Genomic DNA, 20,292 nt, shown 5'->3' on the forward strand with positions numbered 1-20,292 from the left:
CTGATTACACCATCAGTGGAGGTAGTCCAGGGGCAGCTGGTCATCATTTGGACTGGCTGTCGTGGAGGGGTGTTGAGTCGCAAAGCCTGACACAGGTAGAAGTCAGCAAGCATTCGCTGGTAGATGACTGAAGAGTTACTGTTCTAAACAGCAGGCCCCTGCAGCAGGGACCACAGGGCCTCCACTGTCCCTGATGCACATGTGGGCCCTTGCGCTCACCACGGCTGCTGTATCGAGTGCTCATTACGTACGGAGACATCTCACATAACCTCCCCAGAAACTCATGTGGTAGCCCACTAATTTTACCCGGAGCAGTGAGGAAATGGAGGTTCAGAGAGGTTAAGTGACTGCAAGGCCACCTTGCTCCCTGCCCCACGGGGCCGGGACTGAGGTCTGCCTTGTCCAAAGCTCTCGAGCTGTTAACTCTTCTACCTGCTGTTCCTTTCCACAGCCCTACGTGTCCTTGTGGACTCTGGGGACATGCTCCCATCTGGCTTTGAGCACGACAAATATTGCACATGGACTGGATGTTCAGAGGAGGCCTTTGGGATGCTGGGACATGGCTGTGTCTCTGTGCCAGATGCCCGTTCCTCGGGACTGCATTTCAGAAGTGAGCGGCCAGAGGTTGATGTCACCATCCAGTTGAACTGATGGTGGCCCAATGATCCCTGTAAGTCTTTTCCTCTCTCCACTCCAGCCATGCCAGCATCCTTGGCGGGTTAGTGGATGAGGACCTTGCTGAGCACTGCTGAACGTGCAGGCAGGCGCGACCCTGCCAAGGTCCCTGGGAGTTGAGCTGGAGACATCTCAGCTCTCCCACAGACCTATCTGCCCACGGGCAGGCAGCAAATGATGGCAGCATCTGAGTCCTCGGACTTGATCCCAGGCCCTGTGAGCAGAGCCTGGGGTCTCCCTGTGAAAGTCAACTTTAGTCCTCTCTTGCCCCACACCAAAGCCTGTCTAGAGTCCTGCCTGTCTCAACGTGAACTTTAACATGACTGCTCCTAGGCAGGTGGCATTTATGGTGACATCAGCTTCTAGGGAAATGGCCTTCCTTTCCTTCTTCCTTTTTTTTTTTCTTTTAACTTTTAGCTTTTTGCCATAGAGAGAGAGAGAGTGTGTGTGTGTGTGTGTGTGTGTGTGTGTGTGTGCTGGAGAGAGATAGAGAGAGGGAAAGAAGTGAGAAAAGTGAGGAATCTACCCTCCCCACGGGGGATGCCCATGTCACAATCCCTTCTCCATTCTCATCTAGGGATATTTTGGGGCAGGCATGCACATGTGTCTCACATGGTTTTCAAGCCACCAGTTCTGAGACTCAAACCATGGTCAACCATGTGGGAGTCCATTGCCTTAACCGCTATGCCACCTGCTGGCTCCAGGAAATAGCCTTTCTAAGATCCCTGGCAGCTCTGGGGCTGTGGGGCTGGTGATAGTAACACTTAGGGGCTTACCATCAGTCCTGGAGCCTTAATTCCAGCATGATCTCCAAGGCCCTGTATCCCTCCAAGTGCACCCACCTTGCCCACAACAGGTTAGGTGTCCCCCTTAGGCGCCTCACCAGGGTTTTGGTGTCTGTAATGAAGTTGAACCAGGTCTGTCTGTTTCTTTCTTTCTTTCTTTCTTTCTTTTTCTTTCTTTCTTTCTTTCTGTCTTTCTTTCTTTCTTTCTTTCTTTCTTTCTTTCTTTCTTTCTTTTTTAAAATTTTGTTAGAGGGTACATGTTCTCAGCAGAGAGAGAGAGAGAGAGAGAGAGAGAGAGTGGGAAAGCACCCTGCCATGGAGGATGGTCATGCTGCAATCTTTTCTCTTCTTCTACCTTTCCCTCCTTTCGAGATTCTGGGCACTCACACACACATTCCCAGTGTGTTTCTCAACCTGCTGGGTCTGACATTCGAACCATGCAGTTGGCCGGGTGGGACCCAGCTGCCATAGCTAGCACACCACCAGCTGATCCCTTACACACACACCAGCCACCACCAATGTCCAGCCGGCAGGATATGCCCACCTACGTCTGCCCTGGCACATGGGTTGTTTCATAAGGGAACGACCCCCTTTTTACCCTGGGAGGTGACAGCTATCTCAGGCAGAGCCCAGAGACGAGCACCCTTCCTCACCCTGTTACCCTCAATCCTGCAGAGAGTGGGACCCCTATTGCTGGCACTTCTACTTGGGAAGTCATCCAGGACCCAAGGCCCCAGCCCTTCCCACTCCTACTGCATGGACACCAGCACAGGGCATGCCAGTCTGACCTCTGTGCAATGGGGGACCAGCTACAGCCAGGGTGGCTTCGGACAGTGGCTCTGGGGCCACTGGGGGAGTGTGTCTGTGGCTCAAATCACCACTGTGGCCTAAGGGCAGGGTCAAGAGACTTCAGGTCAGAGCTATGGCTCTGGGGGCTACCCAGCCACATGGGCCCAGCTTCTAGCACCCGATGTTGGCCACTCGTGGGACTCCCTTGCCCAGATGGTGGTGTCATGTGCGGTGACAGAGGGCAGGGAGCCAGGGCCCCTGGTCATCTGGGCCCTCACCCCTGGGCAACAAGAATACGACCTTTGTGATATTCATCTTCACCACATCCATTCTCGTTTCACAGTAGCTATCCAGGCAAAACCCACAAGGCACAAATGGGATGAGTGGGGTGATATGAAGAGCGAGAGGAAGTGCTTTGCAGCAACAGGAGAGGAGGAGGAAGAGGAGGAGGAGGAGGAAGAGGAGGAGGAGGAGGCCTGTGCCTTTGTGCAGAGATGCCTCCAGGGTCTCCCTCCTGGTGCTTCCCTTCTGGAGACTTGTGGCTCTTCCCCGAGCCCCAGAGTGATTCCTGGGTCCGCAGGACCCTGAGGATCTTACCAGGCTCTCGTTTGCCTTGGGGGTTGGTGTGTGTCCCTGCTTTCCACAGGCACATGTCAGAGCCTGCCCTGCCCCTGCCCCAGAGAGCCTGGCTGCTGTCCTTGTCCCTTCTGAGCTACCTGAGCTAGGTAACTGTGCCGATTCTGCAGATGGATAAACCGAGCTTTGCAGACTCACTGATATACATGGCCTCCGTCATTCTTTCTGACCACAGAAATGAAGGAAAGAAGAAATAAAAGAACAGAAAATCTCATAAAGCAAGGAGAATGTCTCATAAAGCAAGGAGAATGTTGTCTGGGGAAGGCAGAGAAAGGAAAAGCAGTCACGGCACTTCCAAACTGCAGCTGCTCTCGGCCAGGTTGATTGTGATGTGCTTCCAGAAGATACAACTGTTTACGGGGAGGCAGGAAGGTGGGCTCATCTTCCATCTCGGATGCCTCCTGGTGCAGGATACTCAGGGCTCGCTCGGGCACTGCTTGGTCCTGCCCAGAGCAGCCTCTGAGCCTTGGAGCTCACTCTGGTCACAGCTGCCACTCAGGCTCCTCCTCGCCATGTCTCCCCGCTCCCCACCAGGTGACACCACCCCCCAGCTGCCCCATCAGTGGATCTCAAGCACAGTCATCTACTATGGTAGTTCCTGAACCTCACTGCATGTTGGAAACCCGCTGGGTTTGAGAACAAGGGTGCCGGGCCACTGTCCTGGGATCCTGACTTCAGTGATCTGGGGAGGAGACTGAGCAGTGGGACTCTAAAACTTTTTAAAAGGGACCAGTAGGTGGCATAATGCTTACATTGCTGGACTCCCATGTAGTCTACTGTGATTGAATCCCGGACCTGGTGGCTTAAAACTCATGCCAGGCGTGTGTGTGTGTGTGCTCAAAGTCCTGGGAGGACAATGCAGGAGAAAGGATTGCAGCATGGTCAAACTCCCCTAGAGGATGATTATTCACTTTCTGTCTCTCTGTCTCTCCATCTCTGCACTGAGTGCATGTGCCCCATAACAAAAATCTCTCTCTAAGAAAAAAGAAAAATTACCAGAGGGCATGTGTACTCTCTTGGAGAGAGACAGAGAGAGAAAGGAGAGAAAGCCCCCACCCCCCGCAATGGAGCACGGTCATGCTGCAATTCCTTCTCCTGAAGCAGACCTTCATTTTGAACTCCTCTCTATATTGAAAACTTGCTTTCTCCTTCTGCCTAGAGTGAAGGGAGTGATCAACACTCTTCCTGTCTTTGCTGAATAACCTGAAACTCCCTACCCTATTTTAGTGACGCAATCATCAGTTGACCCCTTGCCCTGAGCCATGAGGACCATTAAGATTCCATTGTGTTTAGGTAGGGATGGAACATACCCTTAGGAATTATTAACCTGCTTGTTATGCTTCCGTAATTAGCTTTTGCTTTTACATTGTAAAGCCCTACCCCTACCGTTTCAAGCTGACTGCTCTTTGTTCTTGATTTTTGCCTTTATAAACACCCCTTATCTTGCACTTGGGGGCTGCAGAGTTTTGAGAGAGAGGAGTTCCCCCATATGCTGCTGGCTTAATCAGTAAACTCCAATAAATTTGGCTGTGTCTGGCTGTCCTCTTCTTGCTGAGTAGACTAGAACACTCCATTTCTCCCTCCTTAGGGATCTGGGGCATTCACCACACATGCCTGGCATGTTTGTCAAGGCACCCAGGCCAGGGTTCGAACCATGCAGTGAACCATGCAGGATTCATCACCTTAACCACGATCCGGCCCAGTAGTGGGATTTTCCCAGGTGGTCCCAAATATAGCAGTTTGAGAACCCCCAGCTTATGAAAACTGGAAATGGATTCTTCTTCAGTCTAGGCTGGGGTGTCTGTGGTTTGACCTGCAGTGTCTGGCGATTCCTATGGGAACTGGAATCACTGTCTGATCATTGTTAACCTCTGACGTCACCCACCAACACCCTGGCTGCCTGCATCTGTGTCTTTCAGCCCCTGTGATTCCTCAGGCTGACACTCCACTCAGCCAGCCAGTCTTTGCAGTTCACTAAAAACCACGCATTTCACACTTAATGCTTTGTGAAAAATGACTGAAAATGGGAAAGGAGAAAAGGAATCCTTTCCAATGGTAAGACTCTCGGAGGTCGCATTCTTAACTCCTCTGCGGCAAGAAGGAGATCAGTGGGCAGCTCAGATGCTATGAATTGATGCCATCCATCCTACTTCATGGACAAACTGAAGCTGATTAAAATTGGGAAGGGAAAAAGACAACGAAGGCCCCGGAGGAAACACTGCCTGCATATTCTCGGGGTGCTCTTTAAGGGTGAGCGGCAACTACACTTATGGAGACTTTCCAGCTCCCTGAAAATAGACCTGGACGTAGGAACTTTGCACATGAGCTTTATTTTATTTTTACAAAAATACTTGGCAACGGGCATGGAACAGGGGGTGGGAGGCTGGCCGTGGTGGGATGGACTGCCCGGGGGGTCCTGAAGCATCCTGCTTGCTGCGGGAAATGGACTCTACTTCCTAAGAGTGTGCATGGCTCTTTGGTGACCAGGGAACAGGAGGAGCAGAGGGCGCAGCAGCTGCAGGGAGGGGACCATCTGACAGCTCCCCCACCCCCTGCCACCACAACCCTGGGACCCGGGCTGTGCTCACCTCTCTGAACCTGCTTCCTCATTTGTGAAATAAGGGCGGTGACATCTTCCTCCAGCCCCAGTGAGCAGCTGTTACTACAATAGACCCTCACACCCCCGTTTCACAGATGAGGAAGGTGGGGCTGCCAGAGCTTAAGAAACTTGCTGAAAGGCCTCCCAGATGGAAGATGGCCTGTGACCCCACCATGCCGCACTCTGCCTCTTCGCCGTTCGTCCCCTCATCTATCCATCAAGCACGCCCAGCCCTCTGTGCACCTGGTGGGCAGACGAAAAAGAAGGGCCCGCCCGCGCTGGATTGTGATGGTTTGAGCCCGAGTTGTCAAGGGTCCTCAGAAGAACAGAGAGGAACCTTCTCTGGGCCTTCTGGGGATGAATTTCCCTTTCCTGCCCCATGGGCCCTGCACCGATGTGCCCGTGGCACACCTGGGCAAGTGCTCACTGAACAGTGGGGACGGTCAGAGGTCTCGGCCAGGCTGCACTTGGGAGGCGCCACCTTGATGCTCCACAAGGGGGCAGGCTTGAGGCAGGAATGGCCTGAACCAGCCCCAGCTGGGCCCAGGCAAGTTTTAGAAAAGGGTCTTTCTGCCTGGAAGCAGTTTTTGTTCACCGTTTTATTGTAAAGAGAGGCCCAGAGGGAGTCAGGGAATGCAGACCAGACCTAGCTCAGGTTCTGGGGCTCTGGGGCTCACCTTGGCCACCTCTCCACCCCACCACTTTGTTCTTCCATTTCTGATACAACTCAGTAAGACGGCTATTTTTTTTTTCTTTTCTTTTCTTTTTTTGGGGGGAGAGGTTTTCGCTATAGGGCGCGTGCGCTTGCCAGACAGACAGAGACATAGAGACAGAAAGCGAGAAATTGCCCCCCAGTGGGGATGGTCACGCCGCAATCCCTTCTCCATTCTCCTCTCGGGATCTTGGGCACGCACGCACACGCGCCCGGAGTATTAAGCCACTGGGTCCGGGACGCAAACCACGGTCCAAATACGTGGGAGCCTAGCGACATAGCCATTATGCTAACTGCTGGTTCCCGAGTAAAACGCCTATTTTCTCAGCACCTCCCAGAGTATACTCCAGGAACTTGTGTGCCAGTCCCTGGAAGGGACGCCCTGCAGGTGGGCCTGGCTTAACCGTCCTGCCCAGACTACCTTCTTAGAAATCTATTATTACCTCCAACCCCAGAAGTCGCTGGGGCAGAGCATTTGGAGGCCCTGCCCGTGTCCCCAGCACTGCCCTGGGCCTTCCACCTGGGGGCCAACGTTGGTTTCCAGAGAGTGGCTGATTCAACATCAGGCAAGTTACAAATCTAGGGATATGGAAGGTTTTTAGATTTCCTACTGATTGTTTTATAAACACGCAGCCTCATGAGCTTCCAGGGAGACCTCGACTTCAGGTAGAGAGGGTAGAAGGGCAAGAAGTCTTTCTTTCCAAATCTTCGTTTGTTTATTCATTCATCAAACATAAAGCATCTACTAAGTTTCAAGCACAGTGCTAAGTGTTGAGGACAAAGGATCAAGGAGGTCCCAGCACTCTGAGAAGAATGTAAAAATACGTAGGCTCGAATCCCAACTCTGCCATTTGCTGGTGGCTTTGGCAAATTATTTGACCTATGACAGAGCAAGGGTCAGAAACGAAGGCCTACTGGCCTGAGAGTACTCAGGGTATCTTTGTAAAGCCCAGAAGAGTCTCCACGATTATGGAGAGTTGTAAGAAAACTGCGATGAAATACATAAATAAAACCCACTAAGCTCTGTGTACAAACACACAAACTCCATGTGTGTTAGTGATGTCCCCATATTCACAAACGCTGGGGGACTGGGAAGTGAGCCCCACACACCTACCACCAGCCTTGACAATGATCAGCATTTTGCTGCTCTTATTTATCCTGCTGCTCCATGAATATGTGTGCAGTTTAACTCTGGAAAATCTAGTACATTCTAGGTTTTTACCTGAATTTCTTTAGATTGTGTCTCTAAAGAATGAGGAATTAAAAAAAAATGTGTTCCCCATACAAGGATCACACCAATAAAATTAGTTATAATTTCATATTTTTTCTTTCATTAGTAACAGTCCATATTTAAATTGAACATGAAGATTTTGTTTTCTTAAATTTGCCAGAGAGCATGTGTGCTTGCGGGAGAGAGACAGAGAAACAGAGAGAAGGAAAGTGAGCAAGCACCTCCCATAGAGGTCGACCACACCAAAATCCCTTCTCCTCCACCTCTCCCTCCTTTAGGGATTTTAGGCACGGTTGCACACGTGCCCAGCGTGTTTTTCAAGTACCATGTGAGGTTTGCACTAGGATCCTGATTTGACAGATGAGGAAACTGAGACCCACAGAAGTTGAGGCACAGGAGGAAAATTACGCATTCGGCCGTTCTGACTCTGGATCTCATCCTCCAAACACCTCTAGGACTCTCTCCTGCCTGCTTCCCATTTCACCTGAATAATCTGAAGCAACTGAGGGCCTTCCAGGTCCCAGGACTGGGCATGGCAGTGGGTGACCAGAGAGGGGGCCAGCCAGCCTTAGAGCTCCAGCCAGCTGGACTAGGGTGGACATGCAGTTGCCACTGAGCCTAGGCCTGATCTGCACACAGGGAACCAGTTTGTATGCTCATAGCCTGTGCCTGGAGGTGAGAGGCCCTGGGCCCTTGAGGCCCTGGGAAATCAGTTCTTCCAGTGGGATGAATGGGCTTCTGGCTCTGCCATGCTTCTCTGGGCAGGGTCCAGGTAAGTCCTCTTCTCTCCGCCCCACTGCAGCTTGACCCCATCGCCCTTTTCTCCTGGATCTGATCCCCGACCCAGCTGGGAAGGCAAGGACAGGCACACGGTGCGGACACAGAACCGCCCCTGGAGCCAGTCTGGCCAGCCCTGCAGAGGGACCTGGTGGTAGCTGGAGGTTTGGATGCGGTGGGAAGCGATAAGGCTCTCTGTGCCTCCGTTTCCTCCTTGCTAAAATGAGGTCAGTGAAAGCTCCTCCTCATACACGCGAGGACCGAATGAGGTGTAGGAGGGGAGAGCTGAGCATGGCCGCCAGCACGCAGTAAGGGCCCAGCAGGCATGGTGCTTTCACTCATTGAAGAGCCAAGGTTTCCAGGTGTCAGGACTTAGTCACTTAGCCCGGGGCCAGAGACAGCTGCTAAGGAGGCCCGCTGGGGTGTGTGCTTGCAGGCCACGAGCTCAGTGCATGTGTGTGTGTGGAGGGGACACATTTAAACCAAGAGTGGTGGGACCAACAGATGGTGTTCTACGTAGCGGACCACAATTTGAATCCTGGAACCAGCAGCTTTGCGTGCATGCTCAAAATCTCAAGAAGAGAACAGAGGAGAAGGGATTATGGTGTGGCCATCACCCCTGGGGAGGGGCGACTTCGCGCTTTCTCTCTCTCTATCCCTCTGGAGAGCTCACACACACAAAAAACTCTCTTAAAATAAATGAATAGATAAATAAATAAACAAAGAGGGTGGCTGCTGGAAAGACAGATGGCTGGTCCCACCGCCCCCCTGCCCCCAATCCCTCAGGCTGTGCTCTCCTGGCTCTGCTGTCTAATAACTCCTAAAAGGACCTTGGAACAACACCTGCTAATCCCAAAGCAGCTCTGTATTCGCAGTCTGGTCTGTGGCTCCTCCACCTGCCTCCTGACACCTGCCCAGCACCAGCCTGTGTCCTCTCCCTTCATCACAGGGGGCTGTGCATGGGCTTTTATGTCCATTCTGCAGGTGAGAAGCTGAGCCCTCTGCAGTCAAGGCCTGGGAGCCGAGAGATGTTGGGGCCACCTCTGCCCCTCTGGCTATGTGCCAATGCCTACTGACCACTACACTATCCTACCCAAGCACAGGAGGGCAGGCCCTCTTGCTCCCTTTTCAGATGAAGAAACTGAGGCTCAGCAATAGAAGCAGAGCATACACAGGCCTGCCTCCCCTGACTCCCAGTTCTGTTCTCCAGGGCCAAGCCTGTAAGCCAGCCTGCCACTGTTCGGTCCTCGTAGCAGCTGGGCCAGGCCTCCTGCTCTCCCCCCTGCAGCAAGGTCAGTGGTTCTCCTCCCCGTCCCCCCTCCCCTGCACACAGCAAGGCAGACTCTGGCTCTATTCGTTCGTTCACTCACATCTCAAACACCTGTGATGTGCCAGCATAGATGGTGACAGCTGCACTGAGCGGGGACATCAGAAGAAGGACAAGGCTGGGGCCAGCCCTGTAGACCAGTGGTTAAAGGAGCTGGTTGGCCCATGGCTGACTACGGTTCTTGTCCTAACCTTGGTGACTTGATAACCCCCCAGGCATATGTGTGCCCCAAATTCCAGCAGGCGGGAGAGATGAAGGAGTAAGATTGCCATGTGGCCATGCCCATGGGGGGTGCTGTCTTCCTCTCTCTCTGTCTTTCTCTGGCAGTTGCATGTGACCTCTGGCAATTGAAAAAGGAGAAGGGCGAGGTGGAAGTGGGCACAGCACATCAGAGCCTGGGCTGTGAGGGTGCAGGTGGTGGGAAATTGTGGGGGCCTGGTTTTGAGGGCTCAGGTATGCAAGGGCAGGCAAGGCCAGCTGGGTTGCAGCTGGGTGAGGTCTCCTCCCTCGTGAGCAGGAACAAGACCCTGTGGGTCCTCCGGGTGGGGTGTCTGTAGCTCCACCTAGGTGAGGCCAAAGAGAGCTTCCTAGGGCTGCCGTTGAGAAGGCATCTGTCTCGTGAAATAGAGAAGAGCGAGAAGGAGCCGCATGGTCGTGCGCGCAGTGGGAAGTCATGAGGATTTGGAGAAGGGCTCATGCAGAAGGAAAGAAGGCGAATGTGGGCAAATGTCAAACCTAGGCCTGACCTGGAGACCACTAAAACAGGGCCCCGTGGGGACTGAGCTTCTGGTCTGCTTCCACTCTCACGAGGCACTGTGGGCCAGGGCCAAGGTCCACTTTGCAGATTGACAAAGGAGACGTGGGTGGAGAGGAGAACACGTGTGGACCCCTCGAGAGGGAGAAGCACGTCTAAAGGTGCATTCCAGAGCCTGAGACTCACGTTCTTGGGTGCAAAGGCCAGCACCACCCTCTCTAGAGAGTAACTAGAGCAGCCTTAGCAAGAGTCAACCATCGAGGCCTTCCACTTGTTAAACCATGGCTCTGTGCATGAGTGAGGGGCTCCGACTGGAAGCAAACTTAGAGGCCAAATCTGACCTCCTGATCTTCAGGATGGAAGTCTGAGGGCCAGATGGAGGTGTGATGGTTAAGGTGGCTGGATCTCACATGTCCGACTGAGTGGCTTAAGTCTTGGACCCGGCAGCTTAAAAAACACGCTAGACATGTGTACATGTGTGCCTAATATCCAGAGTGAGAATGGAGGAGAAAGGATTATGGTGTGGCCATACCCCCTGGGGGGTGCTTTCTCACTTTCCCTCTCTCTCTCCTTCTATGTCTCTCTCCAGTGAGCACATGTGCCCTAAAGCAGAAGGGAAAAAAAAAAAAGAAAAAAGGAAACCTGAGCAGAGAGAGGGTGAGCGGCTTGTCTAATTACACAGCAGTGACCTATTTCCCCCAGTCTTCCAGCTATCCATGCCAGTCTGTGACTGCTCCAAGGAAGAAATTATGTGTGCATCCTGACCCTCTCTCTCCTTCCCTTAGACAACCCCCAACCCAGCCCTGGGCAGGTTCAGAGCACAGGCCCTTCTTTCCACTCCCAGACTCGAGGGAGATTCCTGGGGGTGCAGAGACGACCCCTCCCTTGCTCTCCTTTGGGCCAGGCCCTCCCTTCCTTTCCCCGGCTTCTACCCCCCCTCCCCCCCGTTAAAGTTTAGCAGAGCCACATGAAGCTCAAGCTTGGACTTGCCTCTGGTTGGAGACCTCAGGGTGGGCGGGCCTCGATCTTATCACAGCCCCTGGAATGTCCATTACTCACGTTTTGAGAGGCCCCAGTTTCTTCTCCCCGATTCTGTTTCCCTTCCCCCCTTCCTTCATAGAGTGGAGGAGGAGGAGAGTTGGCCGACGGACTGAATGTCGGAGCTGGAGGGCTCAGATACCGAATTCTCGAGTTTTGAAATCGAGTGTGTATAGGAATCTCCAGGGCACCCGGTGGTTACTGTGCGGGGCCCTGGGTCTTCCTAGGAGTCAGGTTCAGGACTCCAGAGTGTGGCTCTCAGCGGCTCCCAGAGCCCTGAGTCTGCAGCATACTCTGCTCTGCTAATGCAAAAATACCTCGACAGTCGAGCCACACTCGGTGGTAAGGACCGAGTAGACTGTTCACCGCCACCTCCACACCCTGGACGTTTGGGCCTGTGTGGGGACCAGGAGGGTCCACAGACGAAGTTACGTGGATGTGCTGGGGTGAGTGCCATCAGCATCCAGGAACCCTTCTGTCTCAGACTCCGCTTTGTAAGACACACCACAGGCCCCGTGCCCCGAACCGTCTCACCATTTTCAGTGGTTTTCCTTCTCCCTCGCAGTCATTCCGCCCTGCTCATCCGCCCTGCTCTGCAGGTGCTGGGAAAGCTTCCAGGTACCGAAATCCGGGGCTTAAAGGATGCCCCAGCTCTGAGCTCAGGACACTCGCTGAGCCCCTCCTGCCTCCCGGGGGGCTGGGCCTGGACTCAGTCTGCAGCTGCTACTCCCTGTGCAGTTGAGACTCCCCAGCCCCCATGACTGGAATGATAGGAACCATCTTCCTCGGAGTGCCAGGGGCTTGGTATAGTCTCCATTTCATCTGCAAGCCTCTCAACACCCCAAGGGACAGTGCGGAGGTGCCCCTTTGTAAAGGGATGACACTGGCTTAGAAAGGCCAAGTCATTGTCTGGGGATGCACCATTTACAGGCAGAGGAGCCCGGATTAGAACCCTCCATGTTTTCCCCTCCCGCCTCTTCTGTCTCTAGGTATGCTGGGGTCTTCCTAGGCCCGTACTGTCTGGCAGGATTTCAGGGGAGCCAGGAATGGAATTTTATCTGTTCCAGTAGCCACACTAAACCATAAGAAACAGGTGAAATTTAGCGTGAGAATGAATTTTGCTTACCCCAATATAGTCAACAATTATCATTTCAACATGGAGTCAGTTTAAAAATCATTGAGAATATTATGTTCTTACATTTATACTGTCTTTGAAGTCTGGGTGCAGGTTTTGTTCCCCCCCCCAGAGATGGTTGTTATAGGGCACATGTGCTTGCCAGAGAGAGAGAGAGAGACAAAGACAGAAAACTAGAAATCACCTCCCGAGGGGAGATGGCCACGCCGCAGTCCCTTCTCCATTCACTTCTCAGGATTTGGGGCATGCGTGCACGTGTACCCAGCATGAGCTTCAAGCCACCAGATCCAGAACTTGAACCACAGTCAACCACGTGGGAGTCCAGTGCCTTCGCTACCACACCACCTTCTGCCCCCCCCCAGGTGTACTTTTTAAGAAGTTTCTTTCTTTCTTTTATTAGAATGAAAGACAGAGAGAGATAAGTGTCATCAACAGGGTCTCATTCCACAGACCTCCCACAACTTTCTGAGCCAGCCAGGATCATGGGCGCACACGTGTGGCATGTACAGGATGACCGGGGAGCTGAACCCGTGGTCTTCCATGGGAATCCAGCATCGTTTGAGTCGTGAGTTGCCGCTGTGCCACCGAGCTGGCCCCAGTGTGGGTTTCACGCACACAGCACACCTCGGCTGGGACTAGCAGCCTTCCAAGCTCTGCATGGTCTCCTGGGTGAGCAGCTACCGAGTGGACCGTGTTGGTCTGCACTGTGCTGGTACAGCCAGCCTCGCTGGTGCGTGTGGCTTTCAGGGAGTAGACACGTGCGGGCTGCCAGGGCACTGTGTTCTGGAACAGCGTCAGTGCTAGGGCCATGCCAGCCTGTTATGGCCCACAGCACAGGGACATGGGTGCTTCATGGTGCTGCACCCAACACACCAGTGGCCCTTCCAACCCTGCTTGCTTCCTGGGCTGGGGTTGGTGCCCTCTCTGCCCGCCCCCACCTAGGCTCCCAATAGCCATGGCTGCTCTGACTCTCCCAGTCCCAAATCTGAGCCCATGGAGTGTGGAGGGACAGCTGCTCAGAGACAGTGCAGGCTCCTGGGGGATCCCAGGGTTCCTGTTCAAACAAAGCCAAACGCAGCCTCTGGGTTTTGGCTGCTCTGCCAGCATGGGATGGGGGTCCCTCTCTAAGCTGGGGTGAGGGTGGGCTACTGAGGAGTGGGGTGCTGCCTGGTCTCCAGGGCAGTGCTGCTCTCCTGAGAGGCAGGATTTCAGGAGGACCGCTTTAGCCTGCTCCCTTGGCAAAGCCGTGTGGAGGGACATGCCTTCTGGAGTGAGCTCCTGCAGCTTCCCTGACACTCGAGGCAGAGCTGGGGAGAGAGTGCGTGGAGCCAGAGGCTGCAGCTGTGGGGCCGGGAGGGGTTGGGAATGCTCACTCAGCTCCAAGCTACATGCCGGAGGTGTAAAAAGACACTGCTGAAGTTCTCTCGCTTAAAGGAATATTTTGCCACATACTCAGGTCCACAGTGGTCTGCAGCTGGTTCTGGGGCCAGAGACTTCCACACTCAGATAGGAACTTTATATACTCCCACACGCCACGTCCACACACACATGCACACGCACGCCATGCTGCTGTCTACATCTCACGCGCACGACAGGAGAGGACACGGCTCTCACCTGCCCATGCAGACCCCGCAGGTCTGGTTTGCCCGGCTCTTAATCCGCCACGCTTGTTCGCCCAGTTGCAGGCTCTGGAGAGCTTGCGCTCAGACAGCCCCAGGCTCACACTGGGCAGCTGGAGCCACGTGTGGGGACGAGTTGTCAGTGACGTCTGGCAAAGGAACCTGCCCATCAGACACAGCCAGGGGCGACGCCTGAATCCAGCTCCTCGCCTGTCACCCTGCGGATGGGGGTGGGGGACCGGCCTCAGCAGCCCGTGAGCTGTCGGTGCCTGCGTGGTGCTTCGCATTTCTGCAGACGTGTGACAAGGGAGGTAGGAGCCGTTTTGCAAAGAGAGGAGGTACGTTCAAGTGCCAGCTCCACCACTGCCGGCTGTGTGACCTTGGGCAAATGACTTCTCCTCTCTGAGCCTCAGTGTTTAGCACCTAGAAAGAGGGGTAATAGGACATCTACGGCGCAGTGCTGTCCTGGAGTTTCAGGGGTGCCAATAAAGTCAGTGCGAGCTCCTTGCTGAGCTGAGTAGGTCTTACCACGTGCACACGGCACCTGGCAGAGTGTGGGGGGGTGCTCGCTCTGCGTGGCCCCTTTCTCTGACCACACAGGGAGAAGTCAATTCATGTCCAAGGAAGCAAAGAGAAAAGAAAGGGGGAAAGCCGTGGCTGCTCTCCACCACTATCACCCATTGAATTCCTAGACACACTAGGGCAGTTTCTGCACTCACCGTCCGCCCGCGCTCCATGGACCTCTCCCCTCCCGCGGCGGGACCGTCCTCACTGGCTACGGGACTTTACATGATGGTTTCATCACTCACGGGGAATCCTCCCTCCCCACTCTGCTGCCTCAGAGTGATCTTGGCAATTCTCACATTTTCTTCCATATGAACATAAAATCATTTTTTCCATTCAAGTCCCACTGGAGCTCTGCCACGGTGGCGCCCTGTGTGGCGGCTGAGGCCGCATGAGAGGCCCTTTGGTCCCAGCCCAGCCTAAATCAGTCTGGGCACAGAGGCCTGAGCCCGTGGTCCTAGCTAACGGGGAGGCTGGGACAGGAGACTGCCACGTGGCCAGAAGCTGTCAAAAATACCCCTCTGTCTCACTCCTCCCACTCACACTCTCTCATAAAAAGGGGGGGTGCGTCCACTGGCTGCAGCCCCCATGCATATCAATTCAGGGAGAGCTCACGGCGGGGATTTGGCCCTGCTGTGGACGCTGGTTTCAGAGTGAACCTGGGCTCCTCACCATCCATCTCTCGGCTCACACCAGGCCTTTGAACATGCTTGTCCTGGAAGTCCCTGAATTGCCACATGGTGCGTGGGGGGCACCCTGGGCCCAGGCAGGGCCAGCTTAGGAGAGTACACTTCTGGCTCTTGCAGGGAGCCTGCCTCATCTCACCAACCGGGCCCGTGTGTCGTGGCTCCTTCCCTGCGAGTGTCCTCTGGCTGAGCCCTCGCTCTGTCCTCCCTCTTCTCAGCACTGCTGCTTCCAGGGCAAGGGCCACCGGTGATAGGGGCTCTAGTGGGCTAGGACCCCATAAACATCTCTTCTCCTCTCCTCTCTCAAATTCTGGCTGCCTTGAAATGCTCACCGCTTCTCCATCTACTCCCTGCCCTCCTAGCCACAGCAGCTGCAACCTGTACCCAAAGCCAGGGACGGCTGTGCCCGGCGTCCGGGACACGGGCTTCTGTGTCAGCCGCCCCAGCTGTGGGGAGTGCTGTGTCCCTAACTGGAAGGACTCTGGAGGAAGGCCAGCATCTGGCACCTAAGACCTCAGTGTGCTCCAGCCGCTTATTAACAGCGAGACCTGGGCAAGTCTCCTGCAGGCTGTCTGCATTCTTAGCTCCGTTTGTGACATGTCATTTCTGTAGACTTGACACCGCCCTCAGGCGGGCACCGGGCAGGTAGGAGGATTTAGCAGGAAGGAGGCAGACACCCTGCCACCGTTGCTGCACACTCAGGGGCACTCGGGGGAGACCCTCGCCCGCTCTCGGGCGGCCTCAGGCCTCAGCCTCAGACCTGGCTGAACAGACCCAGCGTGCTTGAGCCCAGAGGCAAGTCACTTAACCCGCACCTAGGGTTCCTCCTCCAAGGAATGGGACTCATCGACCCACACAAAGCCATCAAGTAATAGGGTCATTGAACTCTCCTGCCACATCCCCTCCTTCTCAGCCTTCCCACTGCCGGCCATGGGCTCAGACTCTGCAGCCGCCCAGCTCCCCCCTCCTGGTCCCCTCTTCCCTTCCCTCTGCCCACCCCAGCAGCTTGCCCCTGCTTGCCACGTGCCTGGTCCCCTGACACCTGGGAGGTGCAGGCCATTGTCCCTTCCCCATGTGTCCTGGAATGCAGGTGGAAGAGCAACACCCTTGGGAGCCCCGAAGACAGCAGGATTCAGGCAGGACCCAAGGGGTGCACACTCTGCAAACCCCTTGGAGGGTTGTGTCCAGAGGCGGCAGCAGCTGGGAGTAGAAATCACCCCAAGCATTGTTTGCTCAAGTTACGAGCTTTTGCTACAAGCTGCATTTTTCTTCCCAACGTTTTTTTTTGTTTGTTTGTTTGAGAGATTTTCACTGTAGGGCGTGTGCGCTCGCCAGACAGACACAGAGAGACATAGAGACAGAAAGCGAGAAATCACCCCCTAGGGGGGATGGTCACGCCGCAATCCCTTCTCCTCCATTCTCCTCTCGGGATCTTGGGCACGCACCCACATGCGCCCGGCGTGAGTTTTAAGCCACTGGGTCCAGGACACGAACCACGGTCGACTACGTGGGAGTCCAGCGACATAGCCATTACGCTAACTGCTGGTTCCCCTTCCCAACGTTTCACGGCTTTCCCATCTCCTCTCCTTGTAGCTTCTCCAACCCTCACAGTCTTGGTGTTTTCAAACTCAGAGACCCCAGACATCTCCTAACGATGTGCTGGCTCTTTGCCCCTCTGGGAGGGCGAGTGACTGGCGCAAGGTCACACAGCAGTGCTGGCACAGTCTGACCAGCCCCCAGCCCCAGTCCTGCTCTGTTCAGGTGGGAGGGAGGGCACCTGGGACCTGCTTGGTCTGTTCCCCCAAATGCTGCCCCTCCCTCCCTGCCCTGTCAGGGTCAGCTGGCCCCAGCAGCCCTGCCCCTCACCCTGGGCATCTCCCTTGCACCCTATGTGGGCGCCCCTGCCCCCACCGTCCCAGCCTTCTTCTGCTGGCCGGCCCCAGACAGCAGGGCCGGGAGAGGAAGCCCTCACAGGCAGGACTCACCGTGGCCAGGACGCTGCCCGTGGCGGCTGCTGTCACTGCTGCCAGCCTCCAGGGCAGGAACCACCACATGCCTGGAAGTCAGTGGCAAAGGCATCGACTGAGCAGCCCTGAGGGTTGGCTGCCTCTCGGGGGAGTTGGCCCAGACTGCCTGGCCCATCGGGAGCTGCAGATATGCCTCTTCCGCGGTCCTTGGGGGTTTTATTAAAGCAAGATCTGACGTCAGGGTGAAGGACAAACCCTGCATTTTCCTCTGAAAAAACTTTTCCTGCCTCTTTCTTTTTTTTTTTTTTCTCTTTCTTCTCTCTGTCCCCACCTCCAGCCCAGGCTTGGCCAGCCTCCCTGCTCTGACAGCTCTTAAAGGGAAAGTTACAGGGCTACAATTTCACACGGGGGCATGGAATTCTCACAGAGGAGCTGGGGTCACCCTGCAAGGAGGGGCTGGACGGGAAGGTACCAGGGCAGGCAGAGATCCAGTTCCTCTGAGGGAGGGGCAGGGCTTTGAAGGGGCTTCAGCCGGGGTGGGGAGGAATCAGCTCCCCTCGATTCTGTAGATGGCCTCTTCTTCTGGTTTTCATTTGCCATCTTTCACTCCTTTCTCCTGGGCTGTGAGCAAAGAGGATGGCTCTTGTCCGCCGATGTAGAAATGGTAGGATTTTTTGGCACACATGCACACATGCCCGGTATATTGTCTGCAAGCTACCAGGTCCAGGATTTGAACCACGCAGTTGTTCATGGCATACCGTCACCTTAACCATCATGCCACCCGCTGGCCCTGAAATGAAAGTCTTTTAATCCTTGTCAAGCACAGAGTCACGAGCAGACGTTTCCAAGCAGCCTGACCTGCCAAAGCCTCTCCCTGTCATATGACGGGAGGCCGCTGAGCTGAAGTCCAGAGGATGCCGCTCATGTTTTAGGAAATAGGATTGCCTCGAGTTGGAACAGACGCCCAAAGCATGGCCATGATGCTGGCTTCCCTGGCCTGCTGGGGAACCTCCGCCACTGGCCTTCAGTGACACCTGGAAAGACTGGACCTGGCTCTGGGGTGTGAATTAGGAGGCAAAACACCTGGAGCGCTGTCCTGGCTCCGCCACGTACTGGGGAGCTTTGAACCACCAATATCTTTATGCCTCAGTGTTCTTTGTCTGAAGAAATAGGATCCTATCAGTGCCTACCGATAGGGTGGGCCCTCAGGTGGGCCTCAGGTGTGTCCCGGCAGATGTGACCGGGGCTCAGGATGGACCGCAGCCTAGGCTGGTATGACTGGGTTCACGTAGTCCATCTTCACAAGAACTGGGCAAGCACCAGGTGACTGGCTGCTGGTGACCAGAATAACAGCTGCTATGTAATGCACATCTGCCATGTTCTAGGTGACAGTCACTCTCTCATTAAATTCTCATGTCAGTTTCATGTCAATCTCCCACAGACATTGTGATACTCAAGCTACACACAGGGAAGCAGTCAGGGAGAGGGAAGAAACATTCCCTTGCCATTCAGCTAGTGGCAAAGTTGTAATCAGAACTCAGATCCAAGTAGACCAAGCTGCCTTATGTATTGAACAAATAAATGAATACATACAAGAATGAATGAATGCAGCAGACGGATAGATGCATGGGCAGATGGATGGGTGGACAGATGTTTGATTCTATAGTTTGGACTGCTCCATTTCCCAGGTCTTCCCAGGGCAGTCTGTGCATCGGCAGGTTCTGGCAGGGATGCCTGCCCTCCCTAATCACTCTGCTGGGTCAGCCCAGCCAGCTGGTCTGTAGCTCAGTCACCTTGACTTAGTCCTCCTTCCAGCCTGATGTGCTGCCGATATTCGGTAAGTTACCAGCTCTCTCCCCCACAGACTGTAAAGTCCAAGGACATGGCCAGGCCACATCTTTCCAACTGTACTGTGTCCCCAGCCCCAGCACAGAGCCCGGCATGCAGAACCTCTGCTGGGTCGGCCCAGCCAGCTGGTCTGTAGCTCAGTCACCTTGACTTAGTCCTCCTTCCAGCCTGATGTGCTGCCGATATTCGGTAAGTTACCAGCTCTCTCCCCCACAGACTGTAAAGTCCAAGGACATGGCCAGGCCACATCTTTCCAACTGTACTGTGTCCCCAGCCCCAGCACAGAGCCCGGCATGCAGAAGGTACCTGAGACGTATCGTAAGTGAACGACCAGATTAACCAGTGAAGAAGTAGATGAATGAGGTGGTGAAAGAGTATGTGAATTTAGGAATGAATGAAGGAGGGAAGGAATTAGTACTTGGGGGGGGAAGATGAATGAATCCCCATTCTGGCCAACTCGTGCTTCTCCGAGTGCCAAGAAGGCAGAGCCCATAGTAGGTCTTCAGAAACCTTCTGTTGAAGAGTAAGGGAGGGCATACGTGAAATCTGATGATGGGGCGGGCCGTGATCCTGGAGAGCCCAGTGGATACACAGGAGCGTGTGGCCATGAGGTGGCTGGGGTGACTGCATTTTCCAGGTGTGAGGCTCAGGGCCTCACGCAGGGTGACTTATTTCAGCATCACTGGTGCCGTATAGGTCCCTGTACCGCAGAGTGCCCCAGTGCACCGCAAAGGCCACACAAGCCCTGCTGAATGTTTCACCTGCTCCTTCCTGCATTCCTCACGAGAGCCAAGATCTGCACCCTAAGATACAGCTGTGTGTGTCCTTGACGCTGCGCAGTGTGACTGTGTTTAACAACCTCACACAAGGCATGTGAGGTGGGCTGAGAACCATGCTGGGCTCCTTGTAGTGCTCATGTCAGTTTCTCTTCACATCTGGGTAAATCGAGGCACAGAGGGCTAAAGGAACTTGCCTCAGGTCTCACAGCTCTTTGGCATCCGAGTGTAGATTTAGGCCCAGAGTGTGTGCTCTGAGGTTCTATGCGTTTGTGAGTTTTCTTTTTATAATTAAAAACATTATTATTATTATTATGTTTAAATTCATGATAGAGCACATGAATGTGCAAGAGAGGGCAAGAGAGAGAGAGAGA

General features: G+C 54.4%; 1 protein-coding gene across 2 annotated transcripts in view; it reads right to left on the reverse strand.

Moving 5' to 3' along the window:
- Positions 1-17,490, reverse strand: part of CCN4 (cellular communication network factor 4) — a 38,222-nt gene extending 20,732 nt beyond the window's left edge. For both annotated transcript variants that reach the window (XM_027774587.1, XM_006155518.3), the window contains exon 1: positions 17,313-17,490. In XM_027774587.1, the coding sequence (XP_027630388.1) occupies positions 17,313-17,381 (69 nt within the window). In that variant the 5' untranslated portion in view covers positions 17,382-17,490. The remainder of the gene's footprint in view (positions 1-17,312) is intronic.
- Between the last annotated feature and the right edge of the window lie 2,802 nt (positions 17,491-20,292).

This window comes from Tupaia chinensis, unplaced genomic scaffold (assembly GCF_000334495.1).
Source record: "Tupaia chinensis unplaced genomic scaffold, TupChi_1.0 Scaffold000459_1, whole genome shotgun sequence".
Classification (NCBI taxonomy): domain Eukaryota; kingdom Metazoa; phylum Chordata; class Mammalia; order Scandentia; family Tupaiidae; genus Tupaia; species Tupaia belangeri.